The sequence below is a fragment of the Diadema setosum genome, chromosome 16, assembly GCF_964275005.1.
Source record: "Diadema setosum chromosome 16, eeDiaSeto1, whole genome shotgun sequence".
NCBI lineage: Eukaryota > Metazoa > Echinodermata > Echinoidea > Diadematoida > Diadematidae > Diadema > Diadema setosum.
Window position 1 is genome coordinate 12,359,727 of NC_092700.1, and position 25,700 is coordinate 12,385,426.

At 37.7% G+C, this 25,700-nt stretch overlaps 1 protein-coding gene across 1 annotated transcript; it reads right to left on the reverse strand.

Annotated features, from left to right (window-relative positions):
• Nucleotides 1-879: 879 nt before the first annotated feature.
• Nucleotides 880-19,549, reverse strand: LOC140239910 (lysine-specific histone demethylase 2-like). The gene is made up of 16 exons (XM_072319726.1): nt 19,004-19,549; nt 16,774-16,863; nt 16,078-16,306; nt 15,018-15,207; nt 13,647-13,679; nt 13,015-13,199; nt 12,000-12,176; nt 10,859-11,068; nt 10,007-10,178; nt 9,019-9,146; nt 8,303-8,509; nt 6,955-7,071; nt 6,099-6,224; nt 5,244-5,369; nt 2,805-2,957; nt 880-2,040 (listed from the first exon to the last, which is right to left on the reverse strand). The coding sequence occupies exons 1-16, from the start codon at nt 19,300-19,302 to the stop codon at nt 1,957-1,959; spliced, it is 2,526 nt and encodes an 841-aa protein (XP_072175827.1). The 5' UTR covers nt 19,303-19,549; the 3' UTR covers nt 880-1,956.
• Between the last annotated feature and the right edge of the window lie 6,151 nt (nt 19,550-25,700).

Genomic DNA, 25,700 nt, shown 5'->3' on the forward strand with positions numbered 1-25,700 from the left:
GGAAAGAGCCAACGAAAAAAACTGAACATGTTCAATTCTCTTGCGACTCCCCAGAGACTCGGCTGCACTCCAGGAGACGTTGTGGAGACGTCATGGAGACGTCATGGAGATGTCTCCATGACCACTCCATGACCAGGGAGACTCAAGTCGCTACTAGGTCGCCAACTAATCTCCAGCCCAATGAGATACACCCACTTTACATGGCACTCGGGGAGTGGAGTGGGGTGCATATCATGTACAGCGGGTGTCAAAAGACAACAAACTCACTCATCTTCATTGTAGAACAGTTGCACCTTTGGCAAGAGTTATCTAACTCCTGTTATGCATCACCAGAGTAACTGATCATATTACATGTAGCATACCTTGCAAATTATTGACTTTGAGAGCGGTGCATTAATTAATTCATGAATTCCTCTGAATGGTTCTTGTCACCATAAATACTCTAACTCATGATTTGAATCATGCTATTAAGGACAATGAAAGCCTAATATATTCCTAACCTAGTCTTGGTTAGATGAATTACTATATACCAGCTGAATTGCATGAATATGTTTGCATATATCACTGCATGTGTGACTGCACTGCAATATTGAAAGAATGACAAACAAGATATTTCATCAGCATTTACTCTGTTCATATATGATACCTGAAATAAAGACTGTTACTAGATCACACCTTCACAGCCATGAATATTGGTAATCAGACAGCCAAGTATAACATCAACACATTTAAAAAAAAATAATAATAATAAATATATATATTTTTTTTTTAACTGAGTGACTTCATATTTAGGGACCAGATTAGCAGGGTACAAGAGAAGATTTTATTTCAAACTTGTCACCCAAGATCCTACCTTGGTCTGTTAAATGCTGCCCTGAAAGCTTAGTTTTAGAAAACATATGATCTCCATAAAAGCTTTCATCAAATCAGATTTACACTTCTCTACACAAGCACCTGACTGGCGGTGCCAAGACACTGCTGTAAATTCAGTATCGCTTGTTAGTTGAAGATGTAGATATCTGTGCTAACATGGAAGCCTCCCTCCCACACTAGCTTATCACATCTGCAAAAATATCATATACTGGGTTCATCATTCTTAATAACTGTATCCCTCTATGGGTCTGATAAAGTTGATTGTTGCACACACTATCTGATGGCCATTTGATCTTCACTGCCAAGCAAAAGTAAGAAGTGAGTTACAAGTTAGTCACCACATCTGCAATATATCATACATTGGGTTCATTTACTGTTATTCATTCTTGATAATTGCATCCCTCTATGAGTCTGATAAGCTTGACTGTTGCACACAGTATTTGATGGCCATGTGATCTTCAATGCCAAGATAGATAGGTAGTAAGAAGATAGGGTCACTGCTTGTACAATGTCTCCACTCATCTGCCATGCTATATGTCTGAACTATTGATGTATCTATAATTCTCTTACTTTTCCTTCTTTCTCCACCTTAATAGCATGCACTCAAGATGTCCCTCCTGTAATGAAGCCCTAAGTACTTCCACTACTCTGTTCTGATATCCTCTAAATGACAGTGACTTGCCCAAGAACACTTTGTACAACTTGCTTCAGTCTTCGCTGTATTCACAGTCCAGTGCAATCTGAGTCAATTCAGCACATTCTTCCTGATGTCCTCAATATGCAGAGACATTGATAAGATCTCTGTGGCACAAGTCCTGGACTCCTGAACACAAGTTTACTGCTGCTCACCTTGTATCAAATCATCAAGAGAGAAGCTATGTCTGACGCTGTGCCAAACTGTTGCCTGCACTTTTTTTGACACAACGACATATGTGACATGGTGAAAACCTTTATGGCACCCCGACTGGTATGCAGGAATCTCTGATTCTCTCTTACATTTTGATGTCCATCTGAAAGCCACCACATTTGGGTTTACCATCACATCTCTGTCACCATGGTCCTTGCCACCACACATCCATGCCATCATAAAGCAATGATCTTGTTGGCTTCCCTAATCCCGCTGAGGTAGGCCCCTGTGACGGTCTGGGGGAAGTTCCTGTTGGTGGCCTGGCGGGTGACATAAGAATAATCACAGCTCAGAATTGTAGAAAGATTGGAAGAGCATTGGAAGCTGTGCTGAAGAAGTAAACAGATAATACTGAAGTGTTTTTTTGTTTTTGTTTTTGTTTTGTTTTTTTTTTTGTTTTTTTGGGGGGGTCTGCAACACATTAATAAGTTTACTTTCACCATGGCAACATGCCATACTACTTATCCAGTTTACTTCTACATTAAGTGTTTGATATGACTTAAGTTTTATTGATTCCTGACTGTTATAAAATCTGAAATAGTCCAAGCAAGAGGAAATTGTGCACTGTACATTACGTGTAATTTTGATCCAACATCTGTAATTAGAATACCCAGTAATAATATGCATTATGCAGTCACTGTAAAACTAGTGTCACATGTTATAGATACAGTAAACATACATGTATAACCACTACATGTTTGAAACAAAAATATTTTGTCATGGCGTAGAGCTTCCAATTTGCCTCTAAGAAGATTTTAAAAGCAAGTTAATTGACTCTGACATACTGAAAAAAAAAGGGCCACCCCTTATATTATTTCATGACCAACTGCATAACCATATCATAGGAAAGGGAAACCAAATCATAACAAGGGAAATTTAACCCATAGAATGACAGCTAATCTGTAGGAGTTAAAGAAAGTCAAGAGTGACAGTCCAGTAAAGAGCAATGACAATTATAAGAAACAGCAGAAGAAGCCCGCAGAGGTCAGCACTGAACTTTGAATTTGAATGGAACAATACTTACCTCTCCAGCAAAGTAGAGTTTCTCATTGACCGAGTCAGCAATGATGTCATAGGTGTCCCCGCTGGCTCCCGCTGCGATGAAGCTGTAGGACATTCGGGCAAACTCATCCTTGTGCCACTGGGTCACAAAGTAACGGGTGGGTTCCGGGACGGTCTGGCCAGGAAACACCACAAGCAAACAAGAATATTAGAAAGGAACGTCAAATAAGACTCAAGCCCCTAGGCACCTATAGAGAAATACTTCCAACCAGCTGACATCCATACATACAGAATCATGGAAACAAAGTTATGGAACTTTCCAAATTTTTTACAAATTTGTGATATCAGTGGCAACAAAATATGCAAATAAGATGGGTGATGATGTCATCACCTAACAAGTCTCCCATTAACAATCTTAATCAGACTACTTGTTCGACTCAAAATAAAAGAGGGTAATCTTGTAACCTCTACTGTTTAACATCCAATCATTGTTGTGTTGAAATAACCACCAATGATGACCTTTATGGAGTTGCAGTTGCTTAGCAATTCTGCCCAGGAGGATGACATTAACATCTTCCCTAAAAGACATATGAGAGAATTGTAATCTGATATATTAGTATGGGTGATTGTGACTACAATCAATATTCTGTCAAAACTCATGAAACTACACTTCAAAATTGCATTTCATGTCTCATTTGGATGACATTCTATTGCTCTGTTTTGTTTTGTTTTGTTTTGTTTTGTTTTGTTTTGTTTTGTTTTACTTTCATTTATTACCAAAACATTATTAGTACACAGCCAGTGAGTGACAGTTCTACATTTGGAGTGTTTTTAATTTGCTGTCTATCTGTGTCACCTTGGACACAGAGTATAATTACACCTTAAGGACATGATCTAATCTAGGGGTGCTTGGCTGAAGTCTACGACAATCATGGCAGCAATCCAAGACAGGTGGAATCTGTGTGTGCACCCAAAGTCACCTGTTCTGGTTTAGACTAAAACAATTTGAGTCCTTGTGCAATGGTCAAATTTCATTCATTCATTTCACACTGCAAAAGGTCAATATATTGATGGGCGAACAGGATTTCTTACTCTGACCCATCTCAGCTGTCAGTAGATCCTCTTGAGCTTTTCCTACCACAGCAATCAACCATTCCCAAGTCATCATTCTAACAGTCAGGTACATGTAACCATGCATTACAAAACCAACAAGTCTCATGCCCTGATTTTACATAAGGACTCAAAATAGGTGAAATGGGTCAACCTAGTTAATCTCTAGATTTTTATACTTGCTGAAAGAGCAATTCAATATAATTCTTAAGTTTGAGACCATGAAAATGTGTGGGAAATTGTGATTTTTGCCATTTTTCTACAATATGTTCTTGTGGAGTTGTGTGATTACTGTAGGTGTTTTAGTGGCCCCTTTCAATTTCCCCGTACACACACTTCACTTTCCTCTTTAATAGCTTTTGAAAGGATGATGCTACTGAAAATTTTGAAAGTTTTGAAAATTAATGAATGAATGTGCTAAAATGAGTGTAAAAGATTTCAGTTTACTCTGATATCTCTTTATTGTGGTCACTATGGAGTTTTACATCCTGATTTTGTCCTATTCACTACACGCGCACAGTGTGGTGAGGATTAAGCATTTGAATGAACCCTAAATTTAAAAGCCTCTTTTTCTCTGTCAACACCTTTCTGGGGTGTGTACTTTCTATCCATTATCTTGATAGCTTAGGAAACTCCATTTCATTTGTAACAGAGTTATACATCATTTCAAAACTTAAAGTCTGCTCTTTCAGAATCTGTCCTGAATGAAAAATCCATGTCAGGCAACTTTTTGGTGATTATGTGATGCAGGGTCGCATATAATAATTGATGCGATGGGACAAAATACAGTCAACCTCACCTATCAATCGTATCAAAGGAAAGGAGAAAATTCTCCAACTAATGTGAATTTCAACTAACACAACAAAATTACAATTTGTCTTCACCTTAGCCAATCATCAAACTTGTGCGAGGTCAACTTGGACAAGGTAGACTGCAGCTTGCAAATGTTTGCATCTTTAAAGCCAATGTTTACCATTGGGAGCAGTGACTAAAAAATGTTTGAATTATCACATTTGATGCATATGTATAGGTCTGTTGTATTACAAAACACCCTACCACACACACACACAAAAAAAAATGCACTAGAGCCACATATATAAGGAGATATCACTAATTTTCTCAATAAACTGTCACGGTGAAGGTTTATTCTAGAAAGTTTTAAACCAAACTATTGTTTACATTTTGCTTATTTAACAATACTTAACATTGATTATGCTGACTAACATTTTTATATAGGGTATCTTAATCCCTAACTTACATTTAATAACTATTTTAAAGCACTAAAGCTGTGTTTTGTTTTTGTTTTTTCATCTGTAAATGTTAGCGAGGGGTTTTAATCCACTTGACTCACCTCCTTTGGGAAGAGTTTCCTCAGACATTCCACACACTTGTCAACCACCTCCTTCTCTGACATCTCCTTGAATTTCTCCACAGCAGTGCCACTCACTATTGTTGTCAGGATGTGTGAGTCGGACTTCTTGTTCTGAAATATCACCACAGTGTGAAACAAACAATTATAATCACTTCTTCTTCTATTTTCCTGCTTTGCAAACAAAGGCATGCTAAAATATATCACTCTATCTGGAAACCTAATGATAACATAATATTACAGGGACTGCTTACCATTGGAGCAGTGATTTTAAAAAGTTCGAGTTATCCCATTTGATGCGTATGTGTAGGTCAGGTGTATCTCAAAACATCATATAAAATTTTTGCAATAAAGCCTGAAATATAGGGAGATATCGCTATATTTCTTAATAAGTCATAACAGTAGATGGCTTAGTCTAAAAACAATTCCATTATTACTACTGTTTACATTTTGTATATTGAACAAACTTAACATTATTGATGAACATTTTTACATTGGTTGTTTCTACCCCGACTCACATTTTAGAACTATTTTGAAGCACTAAAGCTGCATTTTTGTTACATCTGCAAACAATAAATAATGCCTTTAAGCATGACATTCTATGCAGCCTATTTTCTCATTTGAGGTAAATAAAGGCGGACATGGTTTGAAAGCAACAGCAAAATACAGCATGACCTATAAGAGACGGGAGGGGGGGGATGCCTGCAAGTGCTATATGATATTACTCCTACAATTTGTATATGCCTTCTACAAAGAATGAAAACATAGACAGATGGATGGACAAACAGAAAAACAGTCAGGGAAAAAAGATGAGCATCAAAAAAGTTGATTACTCACTCCACTTGACATGTCATAGAAGACTGAGAAGAATCCCCTCTCCTCCGGGTCCAGGGGAATGTGGCCAAAGTAGTCGTTATCCTGCACCATCCTATCCCAAAACCTCTCAGGGAACTGGAGGGCAACCTATGAATCACAGCACACAATCATACACTGTCACTGGACCATGTGGGTTAGTTGCAATGTTCAAGGATATGGTTCTTGTTTAAACACTTGCCAGATTTTGATCAAATTTTCATGGTCACTCATAACATTTTATTCACTGAGAATGAATTACTGTGAACGCCATTGATTTATCTAGTGAATCTAATTTTTTGCCAATTGGGGCTTCCTGACAATTTTGCTAATGGTAAATTTGCGATCATGGAGCACAGTACTACAGAAAAATAGATGTGTACACATAGGTCACACTGAGTTAATATTTTTGCATGTGTGTAAATTCTCAAATAGTACTCAACTCGCAAAATTCCCCCCCCCCAAAAAAAACAAAAAACACAACTTACAAAATATATGACGTATACAGTAATTGATGGTCCTAATACTCCATCATCTATGCATTATTTCCAACAATGAGTATATCTGTGTTCCATGTTCGATGTGATTAAATATGTAAAAGCCCTTCTTCTACATTGTATTTTTTTTTTAAATGAAAGCCCTCCATAAGGATAGATGCCATCTTCAAAATGGTTACACTAAGTTTGGGGCAAAACGATGGTTGTCACCACCAATGAACTGTTGACATTTTGACAAGTCTATCTAACTCATATTTAAATTTTATTCTGACATCAGTGTCAGTAAACTCAAACATCACGAGCTGTGGCATTTGATGATATGAGAAAATTGCCTGAAACCTCACCTTTTCTGTGATGCCAGCACCAAGGCTGTTTATTGCTTCCCTTTTCTCCTCAGGGAGGGTAGGGGTGAAGTGGATGGTGTCTGCCTGGAGCAGTGCAAGGGGTACAGTGACCAAGACCTGCAGTCAAACATGTGTGAGATAGAAACTGTTGTTATGATCCGAGTACCTACAGTGGACTTGGATAACATTTGGGAAACATTTGTGGATTATGTACAATTACTCCAGGTACAGAGGATGGAAATGTAAAACAACGCTGCAGATCTAAACACTCATTTACACTTAACTGATTTCCTCTCTGAAGATATCATTTCTTTTGTGACTATCAAACTGTGTTGGCTTGCACTAAGTGTCAAACCAGATGCAAATTTGGGACAGCTTCTTTCTCAGCAACAGAACAGAGAGGTTTAGGTAAGTGAGGAAAGAAAGTAAAGTATGTGAATGAAAACAAAGAGGACTTTCTCTTATACTGCAAAGAAACTTTCATACAAGTAATGAAGATCTATGTGTATCTTTCTTTGCCACATAGAATTTGTAGTGACAATGAAAGGTAAATTATGATTATATGGATTATTTGGCTTTATGTGTAGTTGCCTCTCTTTAATACATAACTGGAATATCACTGAAAATTGTATTGTAATGTACATCACAATAAAATGCCAAATGTCCAATAATTTGTAAACATATCATTTCATTGTCAGCTACCCTACGGAACCACTATGTGGGAGCATTGTAGCAGCATGAATAAGGCTTGCTGGCTTGTAAACAAGCGCTCTGAAGATTGAAATCATGCTTGGTACAGACATTCTGCAACAAGATACTTTACCAATTTTGCTTGTCTCAACTTACAGTGTAGGTGTATAATAAAGGGTAAGCGATGATGCAGATATGACAATGACATACCCCTTTGGAAGAACAGTTATCTTTTTGATGAAGCTACAGCCAGTGGAGAAGACTATGAGTTTTTAATTAATAAGACATGAACTGAAACTTAGTGTTCAAAAACAGTGAGCTTTAAACTTTGATTGTAAATTCTCCTGTTACCCCCGTCAAGGTTCCTAGCTTTTCAAGAAAACAAAATTCCCTGATTTTTCCCTGATTAAGTAGCAAATTTCCATGATAACTATTTCAACTCACTTCCAATTTCACATTCAAATTTCATCCAGTTTCATCCATGATGTTGTTTTGATATGCAACAAAATCGTATTACTGACTACTTTCGATTTTGGGGGTCAATCAAAACTCCCTGACGATTGGAAAAAGGTAAAACAATTTTCCCTGATTTCCCTGATGGGCTGGAAACCCTGTCCCTGGACCTCATATCTCGCTGAAAATAGCTCACACCACTGACCTTTTCTGCCTTGAAGTCTTTGCCGTTTTTCGTCTTCACAACGACCTTCTGCCCTGAGTAATCGACTGAGGTCACCACCTGCTTTAGTCTCACATCCAGACCCTTGGACAATTCTGACAAGATGGTTCCATAACCCTCCTTGAGGAATGAGTGGTCCCCAGCAAACTGAGCGAATGCTTCATTTTGGTCCCAGTGTAGGGATGACACCTTGGTGATAGAGATTGAAATTGAAATGTTACAGGTAATATTCAGTCTTACATCATATTCAAGGGTTGATCAGATCTTGCTGGATTTAAGCCTAGGTTTGACATAGCAGAGTGTACTACCCCCTCTGTGGTCTATGTTAGGCAATCAAGGGGTTTACTCTTCAGTATACACTTGTATTAATTAATGTGGGAATTCTCAAAGGAGATCAAAAGAGAAAAACTTACTTCTACCAAAAAAAAAACTGGCACCCAATCTCTAAAAGCCACTGATTTCTGTCACAGCTGCAGTATTCCACGTACATGTACAATGTATACTCCGATATGTCTTTTTGACAAAGATACAACCAAACTTGACAAACATGTTTGAGTCAGTCCTGATTTGTGATTAGGTTTCATGCAAATAATATGATACTGTACTTGATAAAGATTTTTATGTTCTTTATAGGTATATTGCAGGGGTGAATAACAAGAAAGACAGCTCATATCGGGGCTGATATCAGACCTACTTACATTAGAGAGACTGCTGCCACAAGCGTACTCAAGATTGCAGACATGAAATTGAAGTAGTTTGTCTTCCTCCTCTGTGAACGTTAGGTTCGTCTCATCCATGAACGTTTGGTGCATGTCCATGATTTTCTCTGAAAATAAAGTCATATGGGGGTCATAAATGACTCAGCATGGCTCTCCCAATGATTCTACCATCGTTAATACATATTATGGCTTAAATGACATCAATGGGATGCATAATTTTACAGACATTGTGAAACATAGTTACTCTAAAGGACAATCAAACAAAACTGTTCAAGTTGAAGGCACTTATGCCAAAACTGTTTTGACACTATTTCTGAAGTTACATCATGATTTGCATAATACAATGGAGAGACGGGTATGGTAGAAAACTGTGCTCAGATTAGAAATGGTGAACTACACATGCAACACACAAGGCCTTCACTTTCTTTATCAAGTTCCAGCATCATCATGGGGTGGAAACAAATATGGATCTTTTGATGGACAAGTGTCTTGCTAGAACCAAAATCTGTCATTTTTATGAATCGCTAATTTTGTTCTTGTAAGACATGGAAGCTGTTCAGCCTAAAGTTTGGTGCATCATTTCCTGTCCTTGTTATACCAAGTACAGAGTAAACATTTCATTTATCTTCCCATCACATAGAAGGGAACTTTTTTTTCCACTACCGTATTAGTCAATGTTTCAGTCAGAGCTCTATTGTGACTTCTGCACCTAAGAGATAATAATCTCATAAAACTATTACTTTAATTCCTAGGGAAGTATAAATACAAAATCAGACGTACCAAATACACTCAAAGTGTACAAAATAATACATGTGTTAATACATACTGTCAAAACATGTACGTGATTCTAGATAAATGCTGTGCTTTACAGAAGTTTGCACTCTGAGAATCTATAGAGAGGACAACAAGAAAATGAGGAATCCTTCACATTACAAGTTAATACTGTTCCATACTATCCAATACTTACTGCCTAGAGGTACATCTGTTTCTGAGTGTTTGTCTTTCCGCCATTCTGCGATGGCATCCAGCATTGCATTGAAGTGGAACTCTACCCGTTTGTCAGTGTGTGTGTCTGTCACAGCGCCCCCTACTGTCAAGAGGTCGCATCGCTCATGCATCTTCCTCATTTTGAAGCCACCCTGGTGGTGATTATGGAGAGAGATACCAGGCGTACGATTAGTCATTTCTTCTACAACACAGGTTAACTAGAACATTCTGAACGATTGTATAGACAACACTCACTCCTACAATTGCCAGCAGTATATTTCACGTGATATTATTGTTCGATGTAAACAAATATTACTTCAAGGACACATTTTTTTTATATCAAAGTCCAAAGTTCTAGTGATGACTGCAATGATAAGAATACACTGGGAGGAAATATGTAAATGATTCAAATGGTTTTACACACACAAGAAAAAAATTCAAATTCACATCCATACATGACAATAAATCTTGTACAAGCATACTTTCCTTCTGATACATAAAAAAAGCATGGTAGTAACATGTATGCTTTATACGATAAAAACACCTATAAACCAAATGTTTCCTAAAAGCTGATTAAATACATCAAATACAGATGATTTTCTCTTCAATTCTTTCCTTTTCTTTTTGATTCTTGATTTCAACAAATACTGACCTTGAGCAAATATCAAGTAAAAGAGCAAATGCAAAAATACCAGCATTATGAATAAAATGCCACATCTGCCATAACTTCCTGCACTTAAACTAAATCAGAGGTGGTTGAATATTACCATTTACATCCTGGCCAAGTTTACAGGGTAGGGAGCAAGGCAGGCTACACACAACTAGGGCTCACCTGTTCACACATCAGGGCAATAGGGTTGTTGATGCACCCATTCACAATCTGGGCACCTTTACCCACACAGGTGCCCAGTGAGTCGTCATCCCAGACGCGGCCCCCAATCCTGTCCCGAGCCTCCAGGACAGTGACATCACAACCCAGATTAGTCAGGTGTCTGGCTGCAGCCAATCCTGCAGCTCCGGCTCCTATCACCAGCAGCTTTCCCTGTGGGGTGTCAGAGATATACAGTAAAACCAGATATTTTTACATGCATGAAACTTTTGGGAATTGTGTTTGCTTAGTGTATTGAATGCAAGTGGCAATTCACGAAAGTTTTATGCTGCGAAAAAGGCTGTCTGCTCCAATTTGTGAAACGTTCGTGCCGCGAATGTTTCTGGTTTTGCAGCACCTAGACTACATATTTGACAAAACTGTATAGACTGCTGAATCTTAGGCATCTACTGCAAGACTTTCCAAGCTCAAGGGAAACTACATGTTATTTTCTGCACAAAGATGCCAATGACAAAAGTGGAAAACAATAGAAAGTTTATGTCAATTTGGACCAGGTGAAGCTTTGGTGATAACTACAGTGGACTCCTGTTATATCGAAGTCCTCAGGACCGGCAGTTTTCTTTCATTTCACTGAAATTTCTTTATAACTGAGCAAATAAACAATAAAAATACATAGAGTGGAAAATGCTGCGGCCTAAATTTTTACTTCGCTGTAACCGGAATTTTGTTATAACCGAACAAATAAACAATAAAAATAAATAGAGTGGATAATGTTGCAGCCTGAATTTTTTACTTCGCTGTAACTAGAATTTCATTATAACCGTGTTCTTTATAACAGGAGTGCACTATATCTCCTTTAATGCATCATAGCAATTGGTGATCTACTGCCCACCAAATTCTTATGTCAGGCATATGAATTTGTTTTCAAAGTGAAAATCATGTAATTGTCTGTGGTCAAGCTATGAGCAGACTGTAAAATCTGAGTAAGAGATAATCAACATGAAGATGTTATGTATTCTTTCATTCATCCAGTGGTTAATTTCTTTCCCAGCATGCAAAATACAATTCAAAAATGCAGAAACATGAACCACTTTGAATGCTTTAATGTATTACCAGCTCTGAGGGAAAAAGACCATAAACTTGCCTTGATGACATCGCGGCAGATTTGGAGTTCCTTTGGCGGGTCTTTGAGGAGCCCTGTGTTGATAAGTCCCTTCCGTGTCAGGAAGGCTACGATTGGTTCCAGGATTTCTGCACATTTGATGCGGACCAGGCCTCGAACGATGAGTCTTTCTGTGCATTTCTGTGCAGTGAGGAATTGCTGATGTGGGCAACACACACACGCACACAGACAAAAGACGCACACAAAAGATTACTCAACATAGATCAGTTACAGCAGACTCTTCATGTAACAATGTAATTTTTCTAGACCAAGGTAATGGTGCCATGCTAGATTCCACGTATTGAAAAGCCGAGAAGTACAAACTGATAGTTGAATAAATAAAATTAAATAAAAGTCACATATGCAATCACGAAGCAAATTTTTTTCAGCTAATTTGCAAGTTTCCTACACTCTGTGTGTGGATTTGTGTTGACTTGACTTGACTTGACATGACCCTGTTTTTTAGTTTTCAGCTGCAAGTGTCCCAGGTTCTGGGGTAGGAAGCAGGTGGCTATAATGTCTAACATCTGCCCTCCATGTGACCATGTCCCATGGGTCAAAATAAGGGTCTGGCCACACATCTTAATGTTGGTCCTGACACATTCAGACCAGGGCCCTGTTTCATAAAGCTGTTTGTAAAGTTACGCATGACTTTACGAATGACTAGAATATGAAGTGCCAATATGTGTGCCCATTTTTTTTTTCTTACATTTTAACTAAGTATGACTATGTGTCAATATTTCATCTACACTGGGGCAAAAATACACTTTCAACAAAAAAACTTGCGTTAACATGTAAGAGTAATCATTATCATCTGCAAATTTCAATTTTAGATGTTTAAATTAACAAAAATTAGGAAACCCACTTGGCTTGCCATATTTAAGTCGTCCATAAAGTTGTGCGCAACTTTACAAACAACTTTATGAAACGGGGCCGAGGTCTTCCTCAGTCTCCCATGTCCTCTGGAGCTGGGAATCAGCTCACAAATTAGACTCACCTTGCAGTTCTGTGCCCAGAGGGCCAGGACTAGATTCCTGAGGGCAAGGTACATCTGCTGCTCCTTCTCAAACTCAGGGAACTCTTCTACCTCCTCATGCTCCATCACGTCGGGACAGATACAGAGTGCCTTTCCCTGCTCGTCTGGCTGGTAGAATGGCTGGAAATAGGGGCTCACTCCAGCAGCTTTTGGACAAAAAGGTAAAAATTCATCCAGTTGACATTACAAGCTGATAATTACACTGTTTATATTTTCTATATATCAGAGTTCAGTTTCTCACACTCATACTTCTCCATCTCTACTGAGACTGTCCTATAAATCACAGCATTGCATTAAACACTACATAATTCCAACAAGAAGATTTCTTGTGTCTATCTCATTTAATATGGACAATACTGAATACCATGAATTTTGTGCATATCGTCGTATTTCAGCAGTTCCTCACACCACCTTCAAGAGAGAGATAGAGAGAACACGAGACAGGGAAAGAGTATGTGAGAGTATGAAAGAGAAAAAGAGAAGGAGAGCAATGAAATTCTGTCACTTCTTTTCACATATAACTTGAGTGGGCAGATTAAGAATCATTTTGTACACAAATTCACAAGAATATGAAGTAAAAATTTTTTACATACCTACAGAGCTCTCTCCATCAGTCATCCATGTACCTGATAGTCAAGGGCACAATCATTGACACAAATATTAAAGGTCCAGTTCACCTTTGGGAGCAGTGATTTTAAAAATGTTGAAGATATCACATTTGATGCATACGTGTAGGTCAGTTGTATCACAAAAGCCTACAACAGAAAAATTTTGCAATAAAGCCTAAAATATTAGGAGATATCACTATTTTAATAAATCATAACTGTAGACGGTTTAGTCTAGGACCATTTTTATTATAACTGTTGTTCTTATTTTGTGTATTTAACAATACTTATCATTGATTATATGGATTCAAATTTTTACAGTGGTTGTTTTTATCTCTAACTCGCATTTTAGAAGTATTTTGAAGCACAAAAGCTGGGTTTTTGTTTCATCTGCAAATGGTAAATTATGCCTTTAAACACTAATATGTAAGTGTCATGATTTTTTTTTTTTTTTGCTTCTTTCAACTTATTTCATATTCATCAGTGAATAGCATACAGTAAGAAAATATTAATATACAAAAACAAAAACAACTAAGTACAAATTAGGTGAAACATTCACCTGAATGTACAAAACTACCAAGATGTGAAAATAAACTTCATTGTCAATTTACGGTGGTACTGGTGACTACAATCTTGCACAGTTGGGAAAATATGTTGGGGTCTACTAAACAGGTATCTTGTTAAAAGTCAATGACCCTACTACAAAATTGGATGCAAGAAAATATGGAGCACAGATTTCTATTTAGATTAAATAATTGAGTAAGAAAAAAAAAAAAAACGATAACAATACTTATGGTACAACATGTACACGACTTAGAGAATCCACATGATGCAACAGTAAGTCAAACATTAATGACACGTGAACACATAACTGGAAACTGGAAATTAAGTAATGATAATTCAGGTGGTGATGGGTGCAATTTTCTTCAATGTTATAGGGTTTTATCAATGCACAACTAAGAATACAGGATAACAGGAAATTTGTTGGACTCAAAAACATGACACACAAGAAGAATTCAGCATACGAGCTGCTGTCCTGTAGGGTTCCCGAACCAGGTCATAAGACTGACCAGGTGCCAATATGAGGAGTACTTCACAAAATGAACCATGAGTAGCAATGTCAACCAATAAAAACAACCCAAAAAAAAAAAAAATCAATATGTGAACTACTGAAAATAAACTAATTACTATGCATTGGAACTAAAAAGTAATCACAATAAAATAATGCAACAATGATAAGCACACACACAAACAACAAAGAAATAATGATAATTTGCACAAGGAAGTTTGGACAAAGACATTAATTTGAGGTCACAAACTGCTCTTTGGGTCACCAAATTCTCTCAGCCCCACACTCACCATCTTTCCTGGAAGCTACAGGGCAGGATGCACTCAGACCTACACCATCAGGGAAGTATGATGTGAGGAAGGGTGCGGCTGGAGAAAACTTGAGGAGTGGAGGCATGACGAGGAGAGAGAGCCACTCGAGGTCAAAGGTCTGCATCACCCGATGGTCCTGGGTCACACTGCAGTGGTTACCCGCTGACCCCTTAGAGACCAATCAGTCAGAAACACAGATAGAAATGAACAACACTGGCATCACCATGGCAACAAGTTATCACACAATCACTCCCTGATTATTGTGACCAAGCATCCAATAGCAAAAGTAGACAATAGCAACAATGGCATCATCTGGTTATAGAATATCATGTATTGTGTACATTCTGGAATCTTATAATGATAAATCATCACCCACTTATTACAAAGGCTACATTTGTGGAATAAAGAGTGTAAAGAATCACAGACCAAACTGAATTCAAAATTTGCCAGATCATACATCTCACATGGTACATTTTCATCATGATATGATAAATATCATGTGGTATTCATCATCAGCATTCTGCAATTCAACATACGAATCTCACTATGGATTGCACACAATGCTTTCAACAGCAATCACAATATCAACATTACACATCACTTCATATTGCCCTAAGTAATTATTATTGTTCTACTTCTCAAATACTAAACAATGGAAAGTCTTAACATACTGATTTATTTTTTCCACGTGGTCTATGAGGATAACTGTAAAACGAGGAATGTTTGTGTGCATCTTATTTCGCAAATTTCGCGAGAGCCAAGATTCATGAAATTAAAATGCATGCTAAAGTTGTTGTCTACGCTACACATTGAATGTTGGAGGCAACTCGCAAAAAATTCATGCCACAAAGAAGGCTGTCGGCTCCAATTCGCAAAAATTTCATGCCACTAAAATATTGTGTTTTACAGTAAATATAAATGAATGCAGTGGAGAACTATCACCACTTCATGTCATAACAATCATTCATTATCATCACAACATTGCATGACCTTTAACCTCTACCATCACCTTTATTGTGATGTCATAATCACAACCAACCTTCTTGTTGTCACCAGGCTGGTATCCACAGACAAAGTTTTTGCAGACTTCAAAAGTCAGTTCCTGGCCCACTGGCAGTTCTCTCCACTTGTCACAGCCTGGCTGTGTGCACTGCACCCAGTAAGGCAGCACACGATCCGCCATGTAGGACTTGAGACTGGGCTCCGTCTTGCCATTACTCCCCCACACTCGCTTCCAGTTAGCAACCAGCTGGTAGCCCTGCCGATGGCTGTAAAGAACAAAAATACAATCATGACTCCTTCGATTAACCTCCCCTTACTAGTTGACAGCTACATGGAGACTATCAATAATATATCAATGAATGTAGGGTCATAGATCAAGAATACAGCCAAAGTTTTACCTGGAGGGCAAAAGTAGCACCAATTCAATTTGAAGTTAGTTTTCAATCTAACTTGCAGCCTCCATTACAAGATTATCAAACAAACCAACAACAACAAAAATACACTACATGTAATACATTTCCACTGACATATTTCACAGAGAACCATCCCAAATCATTACCTTAAAATATCAAAAACATAATCCAAATCTAAATCCTTCACCATGACCTTTGCTTTGTGTCCAACTCTCAAGACTAGTCCTTGATAGTAGTACTGCATGCCTCATTCCTCACTGTGCTACTGGAGGAGGGATGTACAGTGTACATCATAGCGGACCAAGTCAAATGGAGCTTACCTCCTGTAGAAGTAGTCGAAACACTCATTGCAGTGGTGCTCACCGGCTGATAAATGGTACCAACGAGAAGTATGACCATCTCCAGCACATCTTGAGTGGGAGACGGGGTAGTGAATAGTGAGAGTAAGAGAAGATGGGATGGGAACAGATAGGGGAGATGAGAGAGATTTGGGAGGTTGGGGGAGACATCCAGACAGATAAATGGACAGACAGACAAACAGATATAAAATAAAAGAAAGAAATACAAAGAAAATAGATTATTACTTACACTTTGCATTTTAGTGACATAATGCATTAAGATTCCAGTTTGCATTATATTTGAAAACATCAATACTGGTATCTGGATATTACAGTGAATAATACTCTAAGATTTGGCAGGAAGAGCTACTTGGCAACAGTATCTCAGAGTTAGTTACAATGTTTTAATGTTTGTAGTGCTTGCTGCTGGACAGAATTAAAGATCCAAACAGTTCTTGACAAGTTAGCCCCGTTCAGTTCCATGGTCAATAATGACTGACCATATGGTTACAACGTACACCACTAAGGTTGCATGATACATGTTCATGGTGCCAAAATGCCCTTGTGCTACAGTGTACTTTATTCCACTCCACAGACATCAAAGGTACATGTGCTTGTTCTACTAGGATTGTGCCAAATTGCAACAGAAAATGTTGGCTTTCCAAAGCACTTTCCCCCCGAGTACTGATAACTTCTGGAGCTTTCCTCAATAGCATCATACAGATGACAGTGATGAGGTCACATATAGCACAGCTCTTCAAACGTTGTGGCTCCAATATGACATTGTAGACACCTGTCACCCGACTCTGTTATGGTTGGCATGTGGTGACAAATTCAGCCTTACTTGGCAGCTACTCAAGTTTGAGTAAGGTTTTGATCTGTATACATGTATATGGGACTATCCAGCGGCCACACAAAACCACTTTGGTCTCTACAAGGTCTGTGGTTTACACACACACACACACACATTTTTTTTTTTTTTTTGTATAATATGTATAAATGTATTTGACACACACACATGGTGTTCACAACCTATGTACTGTTCTATGTGTTGTTTTTAAGTGGCTCAGTGTGGTCCTTAAAATCAAATTTTACCTTGTAGTTGATAACATGGCCCTACTAAACATTATAAGGAAAATGTAGTGAGATATATTGCACAGCACATTTCAACAAAACTGCTGAGACTTTAATATTTGAAAGAAGCAAATGATGTAGTCACCTCATGACAATTTGACATTGAGGTACGTCACACTATATAAAATCAAACAGTAATACACAAATAGCCAGAAGTATTCTTCATACATGTATGCAGCACTGAGCCTATAACCGTGCAGGTCTTTTCAAACCTTCCAGTGAGGGCTGCTAGTTTTGCAAATGACACTTGTCATGGACATGTTTATTGAGACATCTCTCCACGAAAATACTATGGTAGACAAAGTGTCCAGTCACAGTTTTTCTGTGAAGTAGTTCAGACAAAATGACAAATGTGTATACTCAGAAATACAGTATAAATGCATGTGCTTTTCACTGAGGACTCTGAACGGGGGTCTCTCTCATCCCTCGCTGAGGTGTTTTTTGTTTTTTTGTTTTTGTTTTTTTAAATGCTTGTTTTCATCTGGCATGTCTTCTGGAGGTCCTCTTGAGGTTCTCCTAGATAGGGGGGCTCTAAACGGTGTACAAGTCCTATTTTGCAACATGACTGAATTGAAATTGATGCTTGTTACAGTACTTGTGACAGATTAAAAATTATGAATAATTCACTGTTTGAAAGGAAACCAACCCTCCATCAGTCTAGAAAAATACAACTACACAAAGCAATAAAAACCCTTTGGCATCCATGCAAACAAAATATAAATTGTAATCATAATGAATTCGCAATTTAGTTTTATCTTTTGTGTCTCATTGTTGCAACAAAATGCTTATTGAAGATAAAAATAATCATAATCAATAATGATGAATTGTTTATAAGTGAAATGATATAATAGCGAAAGATAAAAATGTACTTGTAATAAATGCAATATTTTAAGTCTGCCTTCTTTCACGAGCTCAAAAAACAGACTCAGAGTATATACACAAAGTGCATAGCACCATTACAATTAACAGAAGAGAATAGTATACATTGTACACATAAACAAAAACACACTATAAATCACACCTGTATTAGTTTGGACAATAAATGTAAACTGTTGATATGGTACCTAGAGTGACATACTTAGGGGTTGCCTTGGCAAAGCACTGAGGGATCTTTGCTGGACATCGAGCCTTCTCACAGCTCCTGATTGGCTTCTTAGCATCTTTCTCCCCTTTCTTCCCCTCCCCACTGGTCTCCGGGGAGCGTTTTTGGCTTGGACGTTGGGTGGACCTCGGAGCATTTGGGGTGGACTTTGGCGTACTCTGGGGGGTCACGGCTGCCGTCTTTGGCTGCTTTGGAGGCTTTGGCGGGGGGTCATCTTCATCAGCATACTTCGCTGGTTTGCGCTTGATCCTCGTTGACATCACTGGCCGGCTCATCTAACAGACAATTGGAGAGTATTATTGTCGTAACATTTAATTATTGTGATACAACCATGTTCATTTCTATAATAGCTGACATCTTCCTTGAGTAACATATCCTTTAGCGAGCTATAAAATGCTCACAAAGATTCACACTGAAATGTAAATTCTATACTATGTACATTTATGATCTTTCCAGCCAGATCAACACCAATACTCACTGGGAACTTACCATTTTAAAAATGTACTGTTTTGGTGTGTTGGTGGGAGATACAACAATGTAAACTTAGAAAGATAATATATAAACTGAAAAGTGAACACATTGATAGCTGAGATGATAAGTGTCTTCATTCGTGAAATGTTATGATATACACAAGCAGTTACAGATACTACATAGAGGCTCAATTGTTTAAGGAAGAGTAGGTAAGGTGTTATGTTTAGTTCTACTTGGAAAGTGGTCTAATGTTGTTTATGTAAGTTTGTTGGGCAAGAGGTGGTGGTTAGACTGTGGAATGCATGCTGGTATGGGAATGATGAAGAGAGTAAAGGGAAGACCAGACAGGTAGGGTGATGATTATCTAGAATTATTCCATTCTGTAGTTTGTGGATACTATCCCCCCCCCCCCAAAAAAAAAGGGGGGGGGGGAGAGCTACATGTAATTCCTCTTCAATTAAAGCAAGGGCATTAGTTCAGAGTACTGATTTATAACATATACAGTACATGTACCTCTTACAATGTCTATGCAGAGCATGGCAACATACTGGCAGGCAGAATCTTGTCAATGTTGACAGTCAATAATATTGGCCCAATGAATGTGGGAGATGCAATATAAAAATTCTAATTTTAACATGACACTAATGAGCATTATCTGAATACAGTGGTTAGGTCCTATATTTCCTTTCACATGAGATAAGTACACCTGTAAAGACTACACACAGTTCCATACTGCTCAATACTAACTGTGTGAAATCACTTGTTTTTGTAGGTTTCAATTTGGGCAAGGTTTACCACACTCTAAATGGAGAGGGGTGAATTTGACTCAACTCTAAACCTAAACTTAAACTTAAAGGGATGGTACAGTATTGGTGGAGATGAGAATTGAGCTTTTAACTTTTTGCGAGATACCAAGAAAACACTTATGAAATAGTACAGAGCATACCATTTTAAGAGGAATTCAAAGTTTATTTGATGAAAATTGGGTCTGAAATGACTGAAACATCCAAAAACAAAGTAAAACAAAGTGATCGTAATAAAGTGTGGGTCCCACACTTATTAGAATTGCTCTGTTTTGGATATCTCAGCCATTTCAAAAACAATTTTCATCAAATAAACGTTGAATTCCTCATGGCATTACGTACATGCTCAATTCATATCTCATATTTAAAGAGGTTTCTCATTACAATATCTCACCAAAAAATGTTAGAAACCTGAAATTAGGTCTCGACCAAAACTATACGATCCCTCTACAAAACACCTACAGTACTGACATGAAATACAAATGAGGATGCACCATGAAATTATGTTTTTGTACATTGCATAGCATTTGTTAAAAACTCATTTACTCAAGGCCTGTTAGTGCCTTCTGTACGTACTTACTCAAAATGGGAATGGTTACAGTGAAGTCTAAACTGAAAGTAACCACAATATCCCTGAGAGGAACTGAACACCATGCCAGACTGGTCCTAGATGTCCCTTACAAACATCAACATTAAGAAGCATACTGCTCGTATGATTACCCAGAAAAGGAAACTACATATCCACACGTACCATCACCTGAGTGAATGTACATTGTAGTATCAACAAAATGTGACATGGCATGAAAATAGTGTGTGATTTACACTGGAACTTCATCTGTCAGCATGTAGGGCACAATGCCAGTAGGCCTCTTTCTTTTCTGTTTTTTTTTTCTTCTTCTTCTTCTTCTTTTTTTTTTTTTTTTTTTTTGAGAACATGATCAGAATCTTGCTCTAAATGAAAACTTGGTCTATTGAAAAGAAAAATCTGTCAATGCTGAAGTCAATGACCTATAAATCCCTCATTTGTCCTACGCTACAATACTGCTTGGCTTTTTGTGGCTCCTACCACAAAATCTGACAAGTTGAAATTGGATAGAATTCACCACAGGGCTGCTCCCTTCATTATTAGTGACTACTCCACAGAATCCAGTCTCATGTATAGTACACCTTGTCTGACCTTGAATTGGAAATGCTTCAAGATTACACAGTAGGATTAAATTCTAGCTCACTTTCATACACCTGGTACAAGGGTATCTCCTGGTATAAACCAAGCAATCCACAGGTTGTAGCTCCTGCATCCTAAAAGACAAACAGGGCACTGTTTAATGAAGATTAAAAATTGATTATATAGTTGATTTCAACTGTAAGTCTATGGCAGCCTGTGTGGTAAGGAAATTTAGAATCAATTTTATCTTTTGATAAAACGGGGCACAGGTGCAGTGTAGGACCACACACACACACATGCACAGAGTATACTGAAGTATGTAAGCCATGGAATGCAACAAAGAGTGCTACCGTCACTCACTTCATCAAAGGACTTCACTTGTACAACTGAGTATGCTAGAATGGAATCACCTCAGCACTGATATTAGATTTGCTCCCAACATTACTACAATTGAAACTTAATCAGATAAAGTTTATTGTTAAAGAATTTGTCACAAATGCAAGCTTCAAAATTTAAGTGTATTTAATAGCACTCATCCTTGCCATGTACACAACAAGAAGCAGTACTGGTGATTGCTCTTCAGGACCTGTAGAAGATCACATGGGTGTTAGTACTCTTTCCATCCATGCAGAGTACAGTGAGAATCTGGAAGAGACTCCTCATCACAACAGTATCTACAGCTTTGATTGAAACCTTCCAGGTGGCTGATAACTCTACTATCAGATGCATGCAGCATCCTGTTGAAATTGCACTCCTGCAAATCTGAGGCAGTAGTTCAGCCACTTAAAATACTTTCACTCTTCACAGCACATTCTCTACAATGGTATATTTCCATTGTTGGCTCAAAGTTTACATGCATCCCATCCCAGTGTACATGTAGCTTTCAGAGAAGAAACAAAGTACAAAATGGCATTTATGACAGAGAAAGCCTGAAAGGAAGCAGAAGTCATGAAATACAATTTTAACAGCTAGTGTTTATGTACAATTTGTACATGAACAAATGTACATGTGTACAACTGTATGTACAAATTTTGTACTGTATGTCATGTCCTACAACAAATTTGTATTTTCATTTTGAATGCCTTCCATACATGTACAGCTATAAATTCTTTAAACTACAATGATCCCTTTCTCTTTAACTCAACTACAAGTTGTATCTTCATATGTAATGATGGAGTGCTTAAAGATAATTTTGAAATGAGCATATTGTATTTGTAACATCTCTTTCTAATACTTGAAAAAATTTGGAAACAATATACAATTTGTAGGCCTACAGTTGACTGCTTGAGAAACAAACTCAGGTATACACTGTACCTACAATGTAAGGTTTGTACATTGGGTATTTTGGTCATTTTAATTGTGTATCACGAGAGCTTTTTTGCTGAGCACCAGTCTGACACAACTTTCTGATTAAAAGCCCCTGATAGAAAACTGCTTCATCTAATTATAGGCTTCTGCTTTTTCACAAGAGCTACAATGTATCTTGTCCAAATATCTTATCACCAAAAGTTCGAGATTAGAACTGCGAAGTACATTTTTCAGCCAGAGAGTAGTTGCCGGCTGGAACAGATTGCCTCCTAGCGTTGTTGAAGCTTCCTCGATTAATAATTTCAAAGATTTATTAGATAGACATTGGAGGGGGAAAAAATTCAAAACCTCTGCTCCTCAACGCACATAAAGCAACAAAGTTGAAGATAATTAGGAATGTTGAGACCGGAATACTACAGGACCAGTCCTCTACTTCTGTATCAGATGTGATGTGATGTGATGTGATGTCCATATACTGACTGTAACTATCAACAAAATACAATGATGATGATGCATTGTTAAGCCAATAGATATGAATCTGATCTAACCACAGCTGTCAAGCTGAATGTCAACAGTATGTATGATATAATAGAATCTACTGTACACTGTAGTACTGAGTGACAAATACTTGGATGCTAAGTTGATCTCAAGTCAAACCTGTATTTGTCACTGACAAACTGGCTGGGCCATTCGATTTCACTTCAAGCCTTGCAATAGTTGCATACAGTAAATACAGCCTTGTAGACGCTATGGAAACTTTTGTACTTGTAACATATAAATAAGTAATTTATAGAAGTGTCTACAGCAATAGGCCTAACGGTTAATTGTAATTAAAGAGATAAATAGATTCTAACAAGGTTATTCCTACTATACTAACGCCATCGCCTCCAGGTTAATGTTACAGCAAGTTAGTGCAGTGTAGGATTTGTACGAGACGAGAGGGTTTGTGTTAAAATGTGTCACAAAAGACTTGCATGGATCGCCAAGTAAAGCAGTTCACAATTCCATGCCTCATTTCTTTTCATAATTTCATCGAGTAGAATCTACAAGAGGCGTTGAGACTTACGGAAACGTCACTGCACTGCAAATGCATGAATATTTTACAGAGAACGTTAAATTTATTAAGTTCTACTGTTGTCATAACATAAAAAGTAACATCTGGGACTGTACAAAAGACACCGCGATGAAACAAAGACATTGGCAAACGCTTAATGCACCACTAATGGCACCACGACCAGGGTTAAGAGCTTGACACATTCATCGTGATAAAAATCTAAGGTATTCGATTCTGATTTTATCTCCACACTTTCAAGGATAATATGTTCATCTTTTGATAGCAGTTTCTCTTACCTTGACTGATGATCCTCCTCGGAACCAACGCTAGCTTACGTGATGAACGTACGCGCACGTTACGTACCGAACATACGACTAGTGGCTGTTCTTTCGTGGATGGGATGGCTGTGTACAATGTGTGTACGTGCACTTGTTATGCACTGTGTTTTTATGTGTGAAAGGACCGTAATTATTATTTGCGTGTGCAGCTTTGAGAGCGTCCGTCGATTACGGAGCGATGACCAGCAACCCTGATCAACGTCGGGAACAAGGGAAAGAGCAGCGATGGAGAGGTGGACCACGTGTTGCCTCTGCTACGTGCGCGGCTAGCTGTTTGACGCAATTAAATATGTCTGACAAGTAACTTTGAAATTATTTACGTGTTCGTAGTTGTATAAATCGAATACTGAGTATCACATTTTCCCATGAAAATGAGTTTTAAGCTGGGAGACGTAGCTAGGATGATGCAATATTAACATAAATACATGTAGGCCTACATGTGGTGTAATGAAAAATATATAAATTATGAAACACGTCAGTGAAACTTGAACAAGTGGGTAGCATTTTGACGGAAAGATCGGTCTGTATCTGGTCGTCGGGGATATGTTCCGAGGAGACTGTGTCTGGCTTCACGGATCCCCTCCTGTCTCCGGAGGAGAGTGATATTATAACGTCAAAAATAAAAATAAAATAAAATAAAATAAAATAAAAATAGATAACATGAAAAAGTAAAAGACTCTTCCGGACAGACTAATCTTTCTGTCTAGGTAGCACTCTGCTTCTTTTAATGTACTCTCTACGTTTAAGTCAATTTACATTTGACTTTATTGGCAACAACAAAACGTTTCGTAGTCAGCTTGGAGCAATTTACGATGACATTGTCTACAGGCCTGAATTTAATCAAAACGAAACGAAGCGCCAGCAAAAACATACCGCCAGAGGTAATTCTTTGTAACGATCACGACGATAGTGAGCGATCACATATCGATATTATAACAGAATTCTTGGAGAATGTCATATTTGGCAACGGTCACAAAGTTATAAAAACAAAGATTGAAAACGATCGATCAGTCAGTATATAGATATTTAAGTGACTCTCATGCAATTCTATTTCTCACATACGATTCATTCACGATCACCTGATTTTTTTTTTCAAAATTGATTTACTGCAAGTGTATAAAGAATACCTCACACCACCCGTGGATGTAATCTTCATAGCTGGCAAAAAAAAAAAAAAATAAATAAATAAAAAAATAAAAAAAAATAGAAAAACTCTTATCAAGTGTAACACTATAGACAGCTATTAAAGGGTGTGCACAGTTCTGGTCGAGGTGAGGATTTAGCTTTTAACGTTTTGCAAGAAATTCAGAAACCATTCTATGAAATATCAAAGAGCATGCCATTCTAAGGGGTATCAAAAGTTTACTTGATGAAAATCGGTTTTGAAATGGCTGAGATATCCAACAAACAAGGTGAAACAAAGAGATCCTAATAAAGGCGTGGCCTGTAGGCTTTTATTATTATCATTTTTTTTTTTTGATATCTCGGCCATTTGAACACCAATTTTCATCAAATAAACGTTGAATCCTTCTTA